The sequence below is a fragment of the Amphiprion ocellaris genome, chromosome 20 (genome assembly GCF_022539595.1).
Source record: "Amphiprion ocellaris isolate individual 3 ecotype Okinawa chromosome 20, ASM2253959v1, whole genome shotgun sequence".
NCBI lineage: Eukaryota > Metazoa > Chordata > Actinopteri > Pomacentridae > Amphiprion > Amphiprion ocellaris.
This window is the reverse complement of record NC_072785.1, coordinates 6,824,614-6,844,414: the sequence shown is the minus strand read 5'-3', so window position 1 is coordinate 6,844,414 and position 19,801 is coordinate 6,824,614. Positions and strand designations below refer to the sequence as shown.

The 19,801-nt window shown below is 39.5% G+C and overlaps 1 protein-coding gene across 5 annotated transcripts in view; it reads left to right on the top strand.

Moving 5' to 3' along the window:
* Nucleotides 1-19,801, top strand: part of dnmt3ab (DNA (cytosine-5-)-methyltransferase 3 alpha b) — a 59,465-nt gene that overhangs the window by 27,328 nt on the left and 12,336 nt on the right. For 3 of the 5 annotated variants that reach the window (XM_023271647.3, XM_023271652.3, XM_023271639.3), the window contains 8 exons: nucleotides 6,374-6,748; nucleotides 8,310-8,468; nucleotides 8,683-8,790; nucleotides 14,062-14,218; nucleotides 14,332-14,478; nucleotides 16,204-16,248; nucleotides 16,592-16,671; nucleotides 16,864-16,976. In XM_023271647.3, coding sequence (XP_023127415.2) covers nucleotides 6,374-6,748; nucleotides 8,310-8,468; nucleotides 8,683-8,790; nucleotides 14,062-14,218; nucleotides 14,332-14,478; nucleotides 16,204-16,248; nucleotides 16,592-16,671; nucleotides 16,864-16,976 — 1,184 coding nt within the window. Of the gene's footprint in view, nucleotides 1-1,349; nucleotides 1,502-4,004; nucleotides 4,027-6,373; nucleotides 6,749-8,309; nucleotides 8,469-8,682; nucleotides 8,791-14,061; nucleotides 14,219-14,331; nucleotides 14,479-16,203; nucleotides 16,249-16,591; nucleotides 16,672-16,863; nucleotides 16,977-19,801 lie in introns of those variants that run through there. The other 2 variants (XM_023271660.3, XM_035948936.2) reach the window with 2 other exon arrangements.

The following is a 19,801-nucleotide window of genomic DNA, read 5'->3' as shown; positions in this document are numbered from 1 at the left end:
AGAACACTGCATTATAACAAGATGATCAGTGTTGTTCACTTCATCTGTCAGTGGTCATAATGTTGTGGCCAATCAGTGTACTTTGAATTCAGTCATTTTTTTGTCTCTTGATGTACTGTTAAGTCTTGTGTTTGTCAAACTTGATTCCATGACTCTGATAGTGTTCGAATGAGCCATGAGGAGCATTACTGTAAAAGAGACAGAATAACGTCACTTTAACAGACTAATGAAACCAGCATTGTTACGTATAGCATATCTGAAAGGGGCTTTAGTTAAAGTGCTCAGAAAAAATAAAATTCAACTTTTACTATGATCATTTCTTATGACAGCTGGGAAAATGAGAATCACTTAATATGATTAAAAGCTCCAAAACAGCTACTAAATCCCTTATCCTTCGAGATTGATTTGTCAGTAATACATACTCAGGTAGTGATCAAACAACTCCCCCCCTCTTAGCAAGTGTGACAACTTGTCCAAGCGTGAATTCCTTTTTTGGGACGTTATTCGTGCATAAATTTAATCTTCGTAATTGTGAGGTTCTCCATGTTCCCTGCTAAGTCGTGTTAAATTAAATTCCTGGTAGTAACGTGATGTAGTGCGCCTTCATGGGTTACATAATGAGGAGTCTTCGTAGTATCAACAAGGGGTCTTCGATTTCTGCCGCCTCCCTCTGCTCTCCTTGGGGGACGGCTCAGCCATAAAAGTGTCTCCAGGGAGGAAATATTGCCAAATTAGCAGGACATGCCGGGGTCCTACAAGTGAAACGCCGTAAAATACGAGGCAAGTGGGTAGTTTCAATTTTTTCAAACCAGAGGTGGATTCACTTGAAGCTCTACTAGGCTGAGATTTAAGGGGATTTGTGAGATGCAAATTTTGAATGTGGCTGTTTTTTCTTTCTTTTTTTTTTCTTACTCCCCTCCTCTTTCTTATCTGGTGTGTTGGAAGCTTTGCTCTAATTTGCATAAAGGCTAATTTGTTTTGGCACCAAAGCTCTTTCCTGAGCACTAATGTGATGCATATGCTGTTGCTGCTGCTGTGGAAGATTTTACTGTTGCACACTCCCGCTTGCAGGGACGACGTGGTGGCTGAAAGGGTTACGGTCGTCTTGCACTTTCTCCAGGATCCTTCCTTTTTTCATGTGCCTTGTGTTACAGTGGACTTCTCCGTCGCTCTCCCTCTCTGTTTCCCTCCCCCATTCTTCTCCTGACCCCTCCCCCAGCTATGGAAATGAACTCTGTGCTATGGATATGAGGGTGAAGATGAGGTTTGCAGCAAATTTCCAGCCCTGCTTGCAAGACAGCCTCTTGGCTCGTCGCCAACATTTTGCAAGTCCTCTCTAGCCAACCAGAATTCCTGTCGGCAATCACCTGACCCTGAATTCCCAGACAAAGAAATGTTCATGCTTTCTTTTTTTAAGCGATCCCTTCTACCCCGAGAGTGGGGGTGAAAAAAAACTCAAGCCCCACACTGGATTATGAGGGTTGCACGCTGGCGTGTATGGGTATGTGCACTGCATTGTTTGTTTGATAACACGGGGGGATAGTGTGCATGTCTGATTAGCCTGGTTACAGCGAGGGGAATATGCTGACTTCAGGTATTTCCACGAGAGTTGTTGTGGACCATCTGCTCTGCACGGCTTAAAGGGAAACCGTCTCTTTAAAAAAGGAAGAGGGAGCAGGCTTTAGCCATGTTTGGAGGAAGGAGGGGGGGAGAAGAAAAAGTTGCATGCATGAAAAAAGTTTTTCCCGTGGGGTGAATGTGCGCTGAAAGTATTTCCTGCTTCATAGCTGCACCTAGAAATGTCAGAGTAGCATTATTTTTTTTGTGTAACTGTTTTCTCAGAGGCAGTGTGATTTCACCTTACATAACATTTAAGTGGGGAAAAGGGTGAAGTTGTCGTGTAGGCCTCGGAGCCGTTTCCTTCCTATCTTTGTGTACTTTGTTCTATTTGACTCCTGATTTATTGTACGAGCTGTAATTTGATTGCTTAAAGAGATTTTCCGAGCTCTTTGGAGTTGAACTGAGCAGGGCTGCTTTTTAACAACTCCACTTGTGGATTCATGGGGAATTCTGTTTATGTATTCATGGCTGACTGTGTAATATTCCTAATTATCTCTTAAAAGGACGCAATACAATGAGAACCAGATGGCCTCTTTTGGTGTGACCCCCCCAAGGCCACTCATGAAATACACTGCCTTTGTAGGGACTGTGCTAAAAATCAGGCTAATGAATGCTGTAGCTACATTGCTGCACAACACAAGCTGCCAGTTGTGCATTTCTGCACGGTCTTTCCTCCTTTTAAAGCAGCTTTTTCAAGTTTTAGGATCATATTCTGCAGCATCTCGTGCATTTACACCTGTTCCGACTTGAGGAGTTTTTTTTAATCATTTCTGTGCAGTCCTGCTCAGCAGATAAGCTTTAGGTCTTTGCACTGAAGACATATCTCACTGTATAATCCATCAAACAATTACACAAACCAGTCCCCAGTGTGTCTCCTGCCTGTTGCACATGAGAGACTACTGCATTCAAAGGTCAAACTCTTTTGTGTTGTTTCAAAGGCTCAATGTCACATTGTGTAAGGAAGTAATGCTCAGTGACAGTTTAGTGCATCTAACTGCTGCCTTTAATGAGAGTTTTCAAGATGCTTTTTTGATTCAGTGCCACCTTTCCTACAACTTTGAATTTGTTTCTGGCTTTTTGCCTTGAGAGTTTCATGCACATCTTATCTACTGCATCTCTTTCACCCTCTGAGACTAAGAAATCTTCCCTGTGAAGTTAACAACCTTATAATGCACAGTTGTTGTCGTATAAATAACGCAGTAAACGTGACCTTTTTTGTTAACAAGTGCAGCCCACATTTGATAGTAAAGTATCATCTGCGCACCCCAGAGACCAATATCTGTTCTCTCTTTTTTTTTTCTTTTTTTTTTCGCTGCTTCTCGGTGCACTCTGTCACCCCTTCAGCCCTCAGGGTATCATGCTGCCCAGCCGCTAAGTCAGATTATCCCTTTTTGTGCACCCCAACATGTCTCTACACACTGCCAGAGGCCTGCACAGCTTCTGTTTTCACTGTATCCATGAGCAAATCTGCACTCACGGCGTTCATATTTAACATGTAAAGGGGGAAAATGTGTAGGTGCTTCGCTGTGTTTGTACAGCTACAGTAAGGTTGCTGTCATTTTTGGTATTTGTGTGCAGTGCGGCGTGACAGCAGATATAAAGTGGTGGTATTTCTGAGCTGTCAGTGACGGGCAGGCGTGTGTACATGATAAAGACCGCATTGTGTCTTCCACTACCTCCTTTTGCTATTTTCCCCTTTTAGGCTCGGAGGGTCTGTCTTGCTGGTGGAGCTGCACACACACTGTGAGGCCCCCAAAAGGGGGCATTTACAACTGGGAAGAAGTCCAGAGACAAATATCTGGTTCTTATAGCCACTGTACTTTCTCTCTTCCTCCCCCCGCCTTACTGGCATTTTCAGCGTCACATTCTCATTGGCTCTGAGGAGAAGGAACCCTGGAGACAGCAACACAACCAAAAAACGAGCACAGAAACGGCAGAAACACAGCTGCTTTATTGGCGTCTACAGATCTCTCGGTGTACCTGCGATCACTAAAGACGAGGGAGCTACATCATCACCTGCTCATAATGGTTATAGATTGTTCCCCAGCATAACAGTTTGTTAGTTTTTGCAGTTTACCATGTGGAACTCCAAGCAACTCCAGTGTGCTGGCGCTGGAGCCAACAGGCGGAACGCATATGGCCGAGGGCTTTCAACCATCCATCCAGCGCTACAGTGCAGATATTTATAAACCACAGCAGAGCCTCTTGATTGAAGAGCACATGTTTCTACTCTGCTGCGCCGAAAACCCCTCCCCATGCCGACTAGGCACCACCTCCCTTTAAAGGCGCTATTGTTTACGAGTCACACTGGGAGGAAAGAGGACGGAGGACTGTGCTCAGACTGCTCCGGCTCTGGACGCTTACAGTATGTGTGAGACCTGAGAACCTGAGAAACACTTGAGGAAAGTAAGCACAGCTGTGCAGCGCCGCTCTCACGTGGAGCCTATAGTGTGACCAACACGTGTTTACATACAGGCCTGCGTATATTAAGTGTGTGTGCAGAAAGAAAAGAAAGTTTTGCATGTGAGTCATACTGTGTGCGAGAGAGAGACATCAGAATGAGTGCAGCTGTTGGGGATTTGCCGCGAGAGGCTTAAGTCCCGGCTGCGTCTCGTCCTTTCTGATCGACCTAGCGGTTCAGTGTCAGGTACCACAAACCCAGTGAACTCTCCGCTGCAGCTCTGGACACTATAGAGTTACTGTATACACTGTTGTTGATGAATAGGCCTCACAGTCTGAGATAACAACGTGTTTACAAAGGCTTTCAGACTCCTTTTCTGCATTTACACGCCAGAGAAGAGGTGCACCGCTTGTGCCGGGTTGCTAAAAGCCTGAGCTTATACTAAATCTGGTAGTAATACAGTTTATTGATTCCTGCATGCATCATGGCAGGTAGAGGGCTGGGTAGCAGATCTCATATTTCTGAGGGGAAAACTCTTGACGCTAAAAGATTGCAGCGAATGCCTGCAAAAATCTGTTTGGAAGTTTACTATTTTTGTTCCTCCTCTTCATCACAAAGTTTGGCATTAACCAGGTTACCTGAGGATAGTGCTGGGCGATATGGAAAAAATCATATATCACGATATGGATTATTTTATATCACGATAACGATATACCACAATAAAGTATGTTTTCAGTTATTCTCTGAAAAGTTTGACAAAAATTTCATTGCTTACTTTTCTCCATGAAACTTCAACCTGTTGCTAGGGCTGGACCCGAATATCCGAATATTCGGTCCAATGGTGGTATGTGGATATTAATTTTGAGATCCGAATATTCGCATATTCGTATATCTGTTAGTCTGTAATATGACTGTGTGTATTGCTCTCTGTATTACTAAATCCATTACAGTCATATGATTGTTGATTTTGTGTGTTTTCTGTATCATGGCTGCATTCATGCTAAAATCTACTTCACTTTTATTCGGTGCAAATGCATCAGAGCTAGGGATAGTTTGTTTATAAATTTGGCTGATATTTGGTATTTTTCAGATCTGTATCTGCATTTTTATTGGCTGATTATTGATAAGTGAAATTCACTTCAGGTCTGATGCGGCCTCCTTCTGCTTTCAGAATTGTCTCTCAAGCAGAGACTACAAAAACTGAACATGTTATTTGCCACAAACCAGGAAATTACCTTCACTCACAGTGGGCTAAGGCTATGCTAACGGCTAGAAGGCAGCCACAGATTAACCTGAAACAGAATCTGGAAAACAATAACTAATAAAGCTTTAAAATATATACCTTAGTGGGCAATAAAAGTGGTAGAACAGAGGAAGATAAAGAAAACACAAGAATAGCAGCCATAACTGCAGGAGACAATCTGATCTTTCTCAGCTGATCCCACATAAACAGAGGAGAGCGTCCTAATTTAGTCACTCCTATTCTATTTTACATATTCAGCTATAGTCACCCTTGTTGATGAAGAAGACTAGTTATGAATGAGAGGTCAGGTTCTCTGCTCTCACATGCTGTTAAAACATTACATTTAATGGATATTGGCTCCAAATATCAGTCGCTGGCCTTTCTTGAGCACCAACAATCGGCATCAGTATCGGCCTTGGGAAACCCATATCGGTGGATCCCTAAATTTTGTTGCAGATTATTGATAAATTAATGCACTACTTCAGGTCTGATGCAGCTTCTTCTTGTCTCAGAAATGTCTCTCAAGCAGCAAAAACTGAACAAGAAACACAAGCTGTTGCCACATACAAGGAAATTGGCTTCTCTCGCAGCGGCTAAGGCTACGCTAACAGCTAGCGGTTAAATTAGAAGGCAGCTGCAAATTAACCTGAAACAGAATCTTAAAGACAATAATGAATAATGCTATGCTAATAATGCTAATAATGACGTAACTGCAGGAGACAAACTGATCAATCTCAGTTGATTCCACATAAACAGAGGAGAGCGTCCTAATTTAACCACTCCTATGTCTATTTTACATATTCAGTAAGTAGTACTTCAGTAAGTACTATAGTCACTTTATTAATTAAGAAGCCTGGTATTAATAACAGGTTTCCTGTTTGCACATGCTGTTTTTGTGTAACATTTAATGTATATTGGGTCCAAATATTACTCATCAGTATTGGACCAAAAAAATCCCATATTTATCGATCCCTAGTTGTGTCTGATGTTCTTCTTCTGTTCTTGAAAAAACGCATAATTCTTATCTGGTTAAATTTATAGTTTTTCAGACTTAAACTGCACATATCATGATCCGTCCTCACATCTGCTCTCACTGGGCTTCATTTCAGGCAGAGAAAAAGGCCAAACTGATGTCAGCGATGAACGCCATGAAGGATCACGAGGAGAGCGAACCCGAGACCCAAAAAGAGGAGGTCTCAATAATCAAGCACCCGCAGCCTTCAAAGCAGCAGCAGCTTCTGCAGCCTCAGCCTCAGTCGAACACTCAGTCTCAGCCTCAGTATCAACAGCAATCACAGCCGTCGCTGCCTCAACAGCAGCAACATCAGCAGCAACATCAGCAGCAACCTCCTCCTCAGCAGCAGCAGCAGCAGCAGCCTACTGACCCGGCTTCTCCCACCGTGGCCACGACCCCTGAACCCGTCGCCATCGGAGGAGGAGACAAGACATCCCCAAAGTCTGCAGACACTGAGCCCGAGTATGAGGTAAGAAGGTTTTAGTTTGATTTGTATCTGGTTGTAAGTTAACAGGATTTTGCTGCAGCTCTCTAGTGGAAAATGGATTTACTTTAAGGTCAGGGCTCATCCTTGACATGCAAGTAGCCAGTTTTGGGCATTTAAGGAGTTTTACAAGTTTCATAAAGTTCACAAAGATCCCATATAATCTCCAGTGCATTTATACAGCATAAAAAACAGTATGTTCTATATTTGATTTATGGTGGGTTTCAATATTTTACTTATTGCAAGAATTATAGCTCCAACAATCCACAAAATGTACACATGAAACACTCATATTTCCTATTTAATCCATTTCCCAGTCCGTGTACAGACTTACAATTATTTTTACATATAAAAATTCACAAACAGACTTAATTGCATTAAATCTTATTAAGTTTGATGATTGCTAAAACAGTAAATATTTTAAAAAATATTTAAAATTGGTGATTAAAATGTTTTTGTGATAATGAGATTTAACCATGTTTGGGTTTTGGACTGTTTTGTGTTCATTTTTCACTATTTTCCAATCAAACAATTTAGTAAATAAAAACTGTTTTCAATATGATTTCAGATTGCTTTTAATATTTCACCAAATGCAAACATTATAGCTCCAACAATCCACAAAATATGCATGCGATACGCTCATATTTAATTTCTTTCCAAAACTTTACACAACTGTGACAGTTTCACAGCTATTTTCACATATGCAAATCCCCAGACAGATGCATTATTGTATTGTGTATAAAATCTGTATACTTACCCATTTTAAAAGAAATCTAATGAAATTCATGCATTAAGTTTGAGGATTATTTGCAGTGAATTATTATTCACAGTATATTAGAGCTTAAACAATTGCCTGACTAACAGAAAATAAAAATTAACCTGCAGATATTGGCATAATCTTTCTAAATTTATGATTAAAATGTTTTATGTGATTGTGAGACTTGATTATATTTGGGTTTTGGACTGTTTTTGTGGCGATTTTTCACTATTACTGCACTTTCGCTTCACTGCATTATTGTATGAAATGTGTAATAAATCTGCCAACTTCTTTCCCTTTTAAAAGAAGTTTAATGAAATGAATCCATTAAGTTTAAGGATTGTTTGCAATGTATCATTATTTTTGGTATATTAATGCTTAACTGAGCAACAGAAAATTTGTAAATCTGCAAACATTTTCATAATCTACTAACAGTTTCTGATAAAAATATGATACGTGTTAATGAGACTTTATCCTATTTGGGTTTTGGACGGTTTTGTGTTTATTTTTCAGTATTTTCTTATCAAATAATTGGCGCTTATTCAAGAAAATAACTGATGAATTAGCTGATGAACTGTCAGTTATAGCCTTTTATATGTTTATTTAATCACATTTAACTACTAGTATGTGGTACTTTCATATATGTTTTTGTTTTATAGAACCTTTTTTTTTTAAAAAAAATCTGACTATGCCAAGGTGAAAAAATACCCACAGATGGACTGTTTAGAAAAGGTTTCACAGTTTTGCCCAGAGCTCCATACAGAGCGAATGATTTGACTTTGGCTGCAGGACGGTCGTGGTTTTGGCATCGGTGAGCTGGTTTGGGGGAAGCTGCGAGGATTCTCGTGGTGGCCAGGCCGCATCGTATCCTGGTGGATGACGGGACGGAGCCGAGCTGCCGAGGGAACCAGATGGGTCATGTGGTTTGGAGATGGAAAATTCTCAGTGGTGAGTGTCTGAGAGCCAATGTTAATATTGCTGTCAGGTGATTTTTTTTTCCCAGCTTTTTCAAGCAAAACGGCCTTCTGTTTATAGTGACAACCACACACTTTATAATGATCTTTTTTTGAGTTATTTGCTCAGCCAGCTGCTCTTATAAATCTCCTGTCACCTTTTAACCACACGATGTGACAATATTTCAATTTTCTGTGTGTTTTCGCAGGTCTGTGTAGAGAAACTCATGCCTTTAAGTTCCTTTAACATTGCCTTTCACCAACCAACTTACAATAAGCAGCCCATGTACAAGAAAGCCATCTACGAAGTGTTACAGGTGAGTAATAGTGGTAGGTTTTAAAGTTGTATTTTTAGTTCGAACCGTTTTTTTACAGCTTGATTCACTCATAAAATATCTTCCTATTAAACCGAGCTCTTTGCCACAAACATAATGTTGCTTTTTACAATAGATAACTTGCAAGTGTAGTTACTTTTTTAAGCATACACGACATTGATAGCATTGTGCAGTTATTTTCCTGTCTGTAAAAGGATATTTGCATGTTTTTTGTCAACTTTCATGCGTATTTATTCGTGCACAAAACATAAATTTTGCAACCATTTAAAATAGCAGTCTAGTTTTTGGTTCACACAGTTGGTTGTATGATGATTATTTGTGATCTTGTTTGTTGTTTCTGAGATGATCAATGATGAATCTTACTATGTTTGAATGTAAATAAACCTCTTTGTGCATTTGCATTTTAAAAAATGCATATTTATCACTTTATTCGTGCATGAATGCAAATTTTCAGACCCTTTACAATACTACAATAATGTTGGGTTCACACAAATGGTTGCGTAGCATCGTACAGATATTTTTATCTTTGTTAAAGGATAGTGTGACATTTTTTTGGGAGCCCTGAATGCATATTTATTCAATTATTCATGCACAAATGTGAGACCATTTACAGTAGCAGTTCAATTCAATTTTATTTATATAGCGCCAATTACAGTCAAATTGTCTCGAGACGCTTTACAGAACCCATATGCCTGACCCCCAGAGCAAGCCAAAAGGCGACAGTGGCAAGGAAAACACCCTTTTAACAGGGAAAAAAACCTCGAGCAGAACCCGGCTCTAATGTGGGGGGACCCATCTGCCTGCTGGCCGGGCAGGTTGAGAGGGACAGAAGAGGTAGAGAGGTAGAGATAGAGGGGTAGAGATAGAGATAGAGGGATACAGATAGAGGGGTAGAGATAGAGAGGTGGGGGGGTGGGACACAAGGACCATAAAACACAGCCACACATCTGAAGCATCCAGCATCCAGCTCTGGGACCAGGGACACTCGGAGAAAGGACACAGAAAGAAACAGAGTGAATGTAATGCAATAATGGTATATATAGTAAATACATGGGTAGTTAGAGAAGGGCTCAGTGCATCCAGAGAGGTTCCCCAGCAGCCTAGGCCTATAGCAGCATAACTAGGGGCAAACTAAAGGGACGTCAAGAGGGGAAGTCAGTTGTGCAAATGAAAACACCAGCTCAACCCGTCAGGGTCACCCAGTCAGCCCTAACTATAAGCTTTGTCGAAAAGGAAGGTTTTAAGCCTGGTCTTAAAAATAGAGAGGGTGTCCGCCTCCCGAACCCAAACTGGGAGCTGGTTCCACAGGAGAGGTGCCTGATAACTGAAGGCTCTGCCTCCCATTCTACTTTTAGAGATTCTAGGAACAACAAGTAAGCCTGCAGTCTGAGAGCGAAGAGTTCTGCTAGGGTAATATGGTACTATCAGGTCTTTAAGATATGATGGAGATTGGTTGTTAAGAGCTTTATATGTCAGAAGAAGGATTTTGAATTCTATTCTAGATTTAACAGGGAGCCAATGAAGAGAAACCAATATAGGAGAAATATGATCTCTCTTGCTAACTCCCGTCAGTACTCTGGCTGCAGCGTTTTGGATCAGCTGTAGATGTTTCAGAGAGCTATTGGGACAACCTGATAATAAGGAATTACAGTAGTCAAGCCTAGAAGTAACAAATGCATGGACTAGTTTTTCTGCATCACTCTGAGACAGGATGTTCCTGATTTTCACAATATTTCTCAGGTGGAAAAAGGAAGTCCTACAGATTTGTTTTATGTGCGAGTTAAAGGACATGTCCTGGTCAAAGATAACACCGAGGTTCCTCACAGTAGTACTGGAGGCCAATGTAATGCCATCCAGAGTAACTATATGCTTTGAAAGCAATTCTCTAAGATGTTTGGGGCCAAATACAATGACTTCAGTCTTGTCTGAATTTAGTAGTAAGAAATTATAGGTCATCCAGGTCTTTATGTCCTTAAGACAATCTTGCAGTCTAGCTAGCTGATTAGTTTCATTTGGCTTCATAGATAAATACAATTGAGTGTCGTCAGCATAACAATGGAAATTAATACAGTGCTTCCTAATAATGTTGCCTAAGGGAAGCATGTATAATGTGAACAGTATTGGTCCTAAGACAGAACCCTGAGGAACTCCATGATTAACCCTAGTATGCTCAGAAGAGTCATTGTTGACATGCACAAACTGGAACCTGTCTGATAAGTAGGATTTAAACCAGTCCAGTGCTGTCCCTTTAATGCCAATAGAATGTTCTAGTCGCTGTAATAAAAGTTTGTGGTCGATTGTATCGAATGCTGCACTAAGGTCCAACAGAATAAGTATAGAGACCAGTCCATTATCTGACGCTATGAGAAGGTCATTAGTAACTTTCACCAGAGCTGTTTCTGTGCTATGATGCACTCTGAAGCCTGACTGAAACTCTTCAAACAGGCTATTCCTTTGTAAATGTTCATATAATTGATTTGCAACTGTTCTTTCCAGAATTTTAGAGAGAAATGGGAGGTTGGAAATTGGTCTATAGTTGGCTAAAACATCTGGATCTAGAGTGGGCTTTTTAAGTAAAGGTTTGATTACAGCAACCTTAAAAGCCTGTGGTACATAACCTGTTACTAGAGAGAGATTAATCAGATCTAACATTGAGGAATTAATTAAAGGTAAAGCCTCCTTGAACAGTCTAGTTGGGATAGGATCTAAAAGACATGTTGATGGTTTGGATGTAGAAACTATTGAAATGAGTTCAGAGAGATGTATGGGGGTGAAAAATTCTAAATATCCATCTGGTCTTACAGCCAATTCTAAAGTATCTGTAATCGATGATACATCTGTGACATTTGCAGGAAGGGCCAGATTAATTTTTTCTCTAATCGTAATAATTTTATTTGTTAAGAAGCTCATGAAGTTGTTACTGCTCAAAGCTAAAGGAATACAAGTTTCAACAGAGCTCTGACTCTTTGTCAGCCTGGCTACAGTGCTGAAGAGAAACCTGGGGTTGTTCTTGTTTTCCTCTATTAAAGATGAATAATATGTTGTCCTGGCATTACGAAGAGCTTTTTTATAAATTACTAGACTTTTTTTCCAAGCTACATAAACTTCCTCTAAATTAGTGGAGTACCACTTCCTTTCCAGCTTTCGGGACACCTGCTTTAAAGTCCGCAGCTGGGAATTATACCAAGGAGCAGGTCCTCTCTGAGATAGAACTTTCTTTTTTACAGGTGCAACACTATCAAGTGTTGTACGCAGTGAGGCTGCAGCATTATTAACAATATAATCCACTTCTGTGGGGGTAAAATTATAATATTTCCCTTCCATTATATCAGTAAGTGGTGCTGGACTAAATAGAGAGGGTATTATTTCCTTAAATTTAGTCACCGAATTGTGAGACAGACATCTACTGTAATGATATTTATTCTTAACTCCTATACAATCTATTGTTGTAAATTGAAATGTTATCATAAAATGGTCAGAAAGAAGAGGGTTCCGGGGAAATACTGTTAACTGTTTGATTTCTATGCCATAAGTCAGAACGAGGTCAAGGGTATGATTAAAACTATGAGTTGGTTTATTTACATGTTGAGAAAACCCAATTGAGTCTAATATTGAATTAAAAGCAGTCGTAAGGCTGTCACTGTCCACGTCAACATGAATGTTGAAGTCACCCACAATAATGACTTTATCTGAGCTGAGCACTAAATCAGATAAAAAGTCTGAGAATTGAGATAAAAACTCAGAGTAAGGAGCAGGAGGACGATATACAACAACAAATAAAACTGGTTTCTGAGCTTTTAAATCTGGATGAGAGAGACTGAGAGTAAGATTTTCAAATGAACTGTAACTAGGTTTAGGTCTCTGGTTCATTTTTAAGCTAGAGAGGTAAATTGCTGCCACTCCTCCTCCTCGGCCCGTGATTCGAGGAACATGACAGTTAGTATGACTAGTAGGAGTTGATTCATTTAGACTAACATATTCTTCCTGCTGCAACCAGGTTTCAGTCAAACAGAACAAATCAATCTGGTTATCAGTTATCAAATCATTTACTAACAGAGATTTAGACGAGAGAGATCTAATATTTAACAGACCACATTTAATTGTCCTGTTTCTTCACTCAGTTGAAATAGTGGTATTAATTTTAATTAGATTTTTATGGTTACTATGTCTTTTGTTTATTTTTGATAGCAGAGTAGTTGGTTGTGTTGTGATCATTTGTGGATCTTGCACGTTGTTTCTGAGGTGATCTGATGAAAATCTTACAATGTTTTAAACGGTAAATGGTATTCAAATTCAAATAAAACTTCTCTGTGCATTTGCATTTAAAAAACATGCACATTTATGCATTTATTCGTGCACAAATGTATATTGTCAGATTCTTTGCAATACTATAGTATAGTGTTTGGTTCACACCAGTCGTTGCATAGTATTCATTTATTTATTTCTTCATGCACAAATGCAAATTTTGAGACCATTTGTAATGGCAGAGTGGTTTTGGGTTCGCACAGTTGGTTGTATGATTATGTGTGGATCTTGCATGTTGTTTCTGAGATGATCTTTTTTGACTCTTACTATGTTTCAACTGTAAATGGTTTTCAAATTCAAATATAGCTTCCTTGTACATTTGAATTAAAAAAATGTACATTTTTGCATTTATTTGTGCACAAATGCAAATTTTCAGACCCTTTACAACTCCATTGTAGTGTTGGATTTGCACTGTACAGTTATTTTTGTGTCTGTAAAGCAATAGTTAGGCATTTTTTGGGAACTTTCTTGCCCAAGACTAGATGTGCTCTGCAGAAAGTTCACTGATTTGCCTATCAACGCTTCTAAAGCTCACCATTTTACATAAATCACACAATTTGTAAAAATGTGGTTGTACAGGGACATTATAGTACGTACTGGAACAACTTCTTGTGTTTTCCTGAGCATCTTTACTCAGATTCTGTTCACTGAGCAGCATGAAAATGGTGGGAATGTTCTTGCAATTAGCATAATTTGAAGAGGCAGATGCAAAAAAAAAAAATGTAATTTCAAAATAAGTGCTCTCAATGAGAAACTTGAGAGCAAAATTAGATGGCAAAATTATGTGAGACAGCTTGCAGGCAGACCCCAGATCTCCAATTATCCCCTCCAATGAGACTGTAGTTGGAAAAGAATGGCAGCTCTGAATGGCTAGATGATCTTTACTGTAAATACCATTATAATAAGGGTGCATTTCAGTCAAAACTGCTTTTTTTAATGTGCTTGTAGGTGGCTAGCAGCCGGGCAGGAAAAGCCTTCATGGCCTGCCCTGACAGTGATGAGACAGAAACCTCCAAATCAGTGGAAATGTTGAACAAGCAGATGATAGACTGGGCGATGGCAGGATTTCAGCCCACTGGACCTAAAGGCTTGGAGCCACCAGAGGGTAAGAAGTAGTCTGTTGAATGGGTTCAAAATAACCACTTAACCTTCAAATTTCTCAAATTATTCATCATGTTTTCTGTGATACTAACTGTCTGATACGCTGTACACCCCCAGAGGAGCGTAACCCTTACAAAGAGGTCTACCCTGAGATGTGGGTGGAGCCCGAAGCAGCCGCCTACACACCTCCTCCAGCCAAAAAGCCTCGCAAAAGCACAGCAGAGAAACCCAAGGTCAAGGACATCATTGATGAGAGGACACGAGGTGAGATGCCTCATTTATTAGGTTATATAGGAGTCATGAACTCTTTATTCTGTCCCTTGGGAGGGTCTCAGAAGAGTCAGTGTAAGTGGTCTGAGTGCAAGAGGTCCATTAGTGAGTGATGTGACCAGACAGGAGGACTCAGGTTGTTCCAAAGACAATGAATTGGATGTTTGTTTTTATTCCCAAATGGATTGTTGGTTATTCCACTCTGTCTGCAAGAAAATATAATCTCTCCAGCATGAGATGTTATAGGATTTTAAACAATTTTAAAACAAACCAGACACAAAGAACCATAATTATGACAGTAGACAAAACCTGTCATTTAGTAGTACTCATTTAGAGTAACAAAAATATATATTTTTAAGTTATGGTGTTATTTTATTTCTTTTACTGACCAAGATAATGAGATATGTGCAGCCAAACTGGATACAGAAATTTCTGCTTATAATGGAATCTCCTTTTAGAATTTGGTGTCCCACAGGGTTCTATTTTGGGACACCTTTTGTTTCAAAATTTATGTAAAAAATCAGCCTGGCGTTTGCAAATTGGCATCTAGTTTTTTTTGCTAGTTACATTTTTATCTTTAACTATCATTTAAAGAGATGTTTTCAGTCTCATTCCTCATTTACAGAAGCGATTTCTTTTAATTGCACTTTGTATAGAGATGTAGGTTTCATAGGCTTCTGCAATCTCAACACCTTTCACAGATATTAGAACACAGTGGTCAAATCTGACTTTCTCAAGTGTTACAGCTACTTAGAGCAAAATTATGTATGTTTTATGATGAATAAATGCATAAATACTTCATGCACAAATGCAAATTTTTAAAGTATTTATAATAGCAGAGTAGTTTTGGGTACATATAAATGGTTTCATGTTGAATATTTAGATCCTGCATGTTGCTTCTCATGATCTGATATGAAACCATGAATCTTACACAGTTTTTACCTGTAAATGTTTTTTAAATCTGAATATAACATCATTTGACGTTTGCTTTTAAGAACAACATGCACATTTATGCATTTATTTATGCACAAATGCAAATTCCCAGACCATTTGCAATAGCAGAGTAGTTTTGGGTTCACACAAATGGTTACATGATGATTATTTATAGATCCTGCAATTCATTTCTGAGATGATCTATTATAAAACAATAAATCTTTTGAGTCATTTTTACCCGTGAATGGTTTTCAAATACACATTCCTTGTGCATTTACATTAAAAATATGCATATTTATGTGTTTATTCATGCACAAATGCAAATTTTCAAACGATGCTACAGTAGTGTTTGGTTCATACAAATGGTTGCATGATGATTATTAGTTGTTTCTGCATATTACTACTCAGATGATCTTTTATAAAACTATAAATTTTACTTTTTTTTCTGAGCTGTAGATGGTTTTCAATGCCAATATAGCTTTCTTGTGCATTTGCATTACAAACTAAGCATATTTATGTAGTTATTTATGCAAAAAAGCAAATTTTTGGACCATGTACAGTAGTGGAATAGTGTGGGGTTCACACAAATGGTTGCATGATGATTATTTGCAGATATTGCGTGTCAGTTCTGAGATGATCTGTTATAGAATTATGAATTTTGCTCTGTTTTAACTTGATAAATCCTTGATATTCTATATTTTCTTGAGTAAACAACTTTTGAACTGTTGAACTCAGCATTAGTTTTTGTCTGTGCATTTTCCTTAAGCCGACATTTCTCTTTCTCAGAGCGCCTTGTTTATGACGTGAGACAAAAGTGCCGCAGCATAGAAGGTAAGTGATGCGTCCTCAGTGTGTTTTCGCTCGCAGCAGCACTGAAAGGCTTCTCAGGAGGCAGCTAGACGCCTCACACTTCCCCCTCTTGTTGACGGGCAGACATGTATGCAAGTGTGTTCGTAAAATGATGAAAGAGTACAGAAGAAGAAATGACATTTCCATGATTTTTACTGCCTCACCAGCTCCCCTGTGTGCTCTCTCCAAACACACCAGTTCAGCTAATTGGATGTAGACCTGCGTTACAGCTGTTCAAATACTTCCAGTGAAGTGTGAGCTTGGAGTGTTCACAACTCTCTGACCTCAGCCGGCTAAACACTGACACATGCTCTTCTTCCTGCAGACATCTGTATCTCCTGTGGAAGCCTGAATGTTAGCCGTGAGCACCCTCTGTTTGCTGGGGGAATGTGCCAGAGCTGTAAGGTAAGCTCGCGATGAAGGTCATTAAAAAGTCTGGGACTCGACTCCAACCAGTAAAAGAAAATCACAGCTCATTTCAGAGCTAATAAAAAACTGAGCGCATTTCAGGCAACACCTGATGTGACCCCATAAAATGTTGGATTCTTTGCACGTCTCACTGCTCACTTTGGACTTTTTTTACCTTCCTCTTGGCAGAACTGCTTCCTAGAATGCGCGTATCAATACGACGACGACGGCTACCAGTCGTACTGTACTATCTGCTGTGGCGGACGAGAGGTGCTCATGTGCGGAAACCACAACTGTTGTCGGTGAGGTTCTATTGGGTTCTACTGGGGGTAATCTAAACCATGACAGTGTGCTATAGTTGTTAAACACATTGTGGTTTGCAGCTTTACAGTGTTCCATCTCGGTGTGCAACTCATTCCCTTTTTGATAGCCAGTATTTAAACAAAGGCAGGTGTACGTAATGACCTGGCATCTAACGGGCTTCACTATTGGTTACCACCAGGAGCAAAGGCCAATAGAGCTCTTAACATCTATAGAAGGGCTGTAGCTACTATCTGTTAGCCAGCAAAGCTATCTGATGTCAAATCATTGGTGGCTAAAGACAGACACAACTGAGGTTTCCCCTCTTAAGACAGAAAACTGCTGATTTGTCAGAGTTTCGCTCCATTTTTGCTTCACTAAATTCCATTTGTGGGTTGTGTCTGAAATTTGTTGTACTTTTTCGAATAAAGGGGCAGCCCATGTCTCAGGCTGCTGCAGTGTGTTTATGCATAGCACAGACGTTAAAATGTAAAAAATGCTGTGTCTACATAAAACGTATCGAGATACAATATTTTTTCATGGCTGCTATGTCAGGTGATGATCAGGAAAGGGCCAAGATGGAGATACACAAGCAAGGCAAGTTGTGGCACTTAAAAAAGGAAACTTGAGTCAAAGACTTAGTTGCACAAGGTAGACAAGTGAATGAGCAAAAGGCAGCTGGTGATTGAGGAAAGATAAGTCCAAGAAAGAAAGACATCCAAAGGAACAGAATTACACGAGATGTAGGCAGGCCATCCATGAGACAACACCAGGTACAAAAATCTGATGCTGAAGGAGAATCAGGCAGGTGAACATGAGGGTAGCAATCAGGGTGAACTGACCGAAGACCCAGCATTATGTATACACTCCAAAATCAGATTGGGGAGACAAAACATAAGCGACAGACAAGTCAAAAGTTGGATCTGAGGATGTTCAAAAAAGGAGGGAAAACAGACAAAAGGAAGAAGTAAAAACACAAGAAAGCCAGACATCACAATAAAACAGAAATAAACCAAATATATCCAAAGATCTCTGCACAAAATACATGTTGAGTTTTGAATTTATAACGTTTTTAGATGTGGAGGACTTTCTTTACACAATCCAAATTCATTCATTTAAATCGTAATTTTTGGCACTAACACGCGGCATCTGTATCCTTTTTTGATGCTGACACGCAATCATAAAGTGCAGCGTCATTAAACTCAGGAGCAGAACTGACAGGCTGAGCACATCTGGCACTGACACCAGCTAGTAAAATGATTCAGTTGGGTGGAATTAGCTGCAGCCTTTTACTACAGTTTGCATGGTAAATTTAACGTAATGTGCATCTCCTGAGTCCTAAATCAGTATAACAGAACCAAACTTTGTTGCTCTGAGTTTAATTTTTATCAATATTTTTTGATTATTTCTTCTTTGCTGCACATTCAGCCTTCTTTTCCATCCTTTTTAATGTTTCTAATTAAATCCCTACTTGTAATAGAAGGACTTTCTCTGTGAAAACTCTAGAGGACGTGTTGCGTTTCATTCACAGTAGGGTGACAGTGTTTGGGAAGTAAAAGTCTGACTTGGCTCCTGCTTTACTAGTTCAATTTGTGCTGTGGAAATGCACCCTATATTGAATCCATCAGGGTATATGGTAAACATGGAGGAGTTTACATGAAGTGGAGAACAGAGGGGAATTAGAAATAACAGCCTGTCCTAAATATGCTCCAAATAAAAGCCTGGTTCTCTCTGGCACTTTGAAAATATACAGTACTTGCTCTTGGTAGCAAGTAGACTTCTTTTCAGGGATATACACTTTTACAAAAGCTTTAAATAGGGAATAACAATAAATCTGCTGAACATAGACTCATCTGTTCCATGAATCAGGAGTAAAATGGATTATTGATGCAAAATATTCTTTCTAGACCTCCAGAATAAATTGTCCTTCATCACTTTGACTCTGTGAAGTCTCACTGCAGGACAATAATAAATAATAATACTCCATGTCTTTTATTTTGGAAACTTCTCCTTTCCCTCCACATTTGGCCATGTTTAGTTTGCATGTTCAGATTAATCTCCCAGGCCTCTATGCTGTTCCAATTTCTCACAAAGTTGTTGGTTAGTGTAGAAAACTGAATCAAACTCAGTCTATTTTGTTTGTTTGTCTGTTTGTCTTTTAGCAATATTACTCAAAAAAGGAATAAAAGACTTGACTGAAATTTTCGGGGATGGTCAGAAATGACACAAAGACCAAGTGATCAAATTTTGGTAGTGATGCAGCTTATAGTCTGGATCCATGGATTTGTTAAAGATTTCTGTATCGCTGCGAGATAGCGGCACGGCGTCACTGTAACTATGACAACAAGTGAACACTACATCAGCTGCCTGCTGATGATCACATGATTGTGATCCTATAACAAATTGACCGCTGCGGACTTATCAGGACTTATCCGTCAGAAATGATACAAGAAACAATTGATTAAATTGGGGGGGGTGTTTCCGAGTCACGCGATTCGGTATTTGTACATAACGTACACATGCATAACACACACCTGTGCTCAGTGCAACGTCATTTTGTTTGTGGGTACATCTTTATTAAATGGCCACATTCTATGTTGCTGTGATTTCTGATCATCGATAACTTATAAACAAATGCTGCAGTTCTAAAAAAAATGCTGCATTTCTGACAATGCCATCTGGGGGAATGAACAGCCTTGGCAGAGTACTGCGCTCTCTGAGTGCTTTTCTTGTTTGTAAATGTAATTAAAAGTGTTATTTATCCTTAAGACCAAATTAAAATCTCTGCAGGACAGAAATACACTGTCTTTACACGACTCAGTAGTTA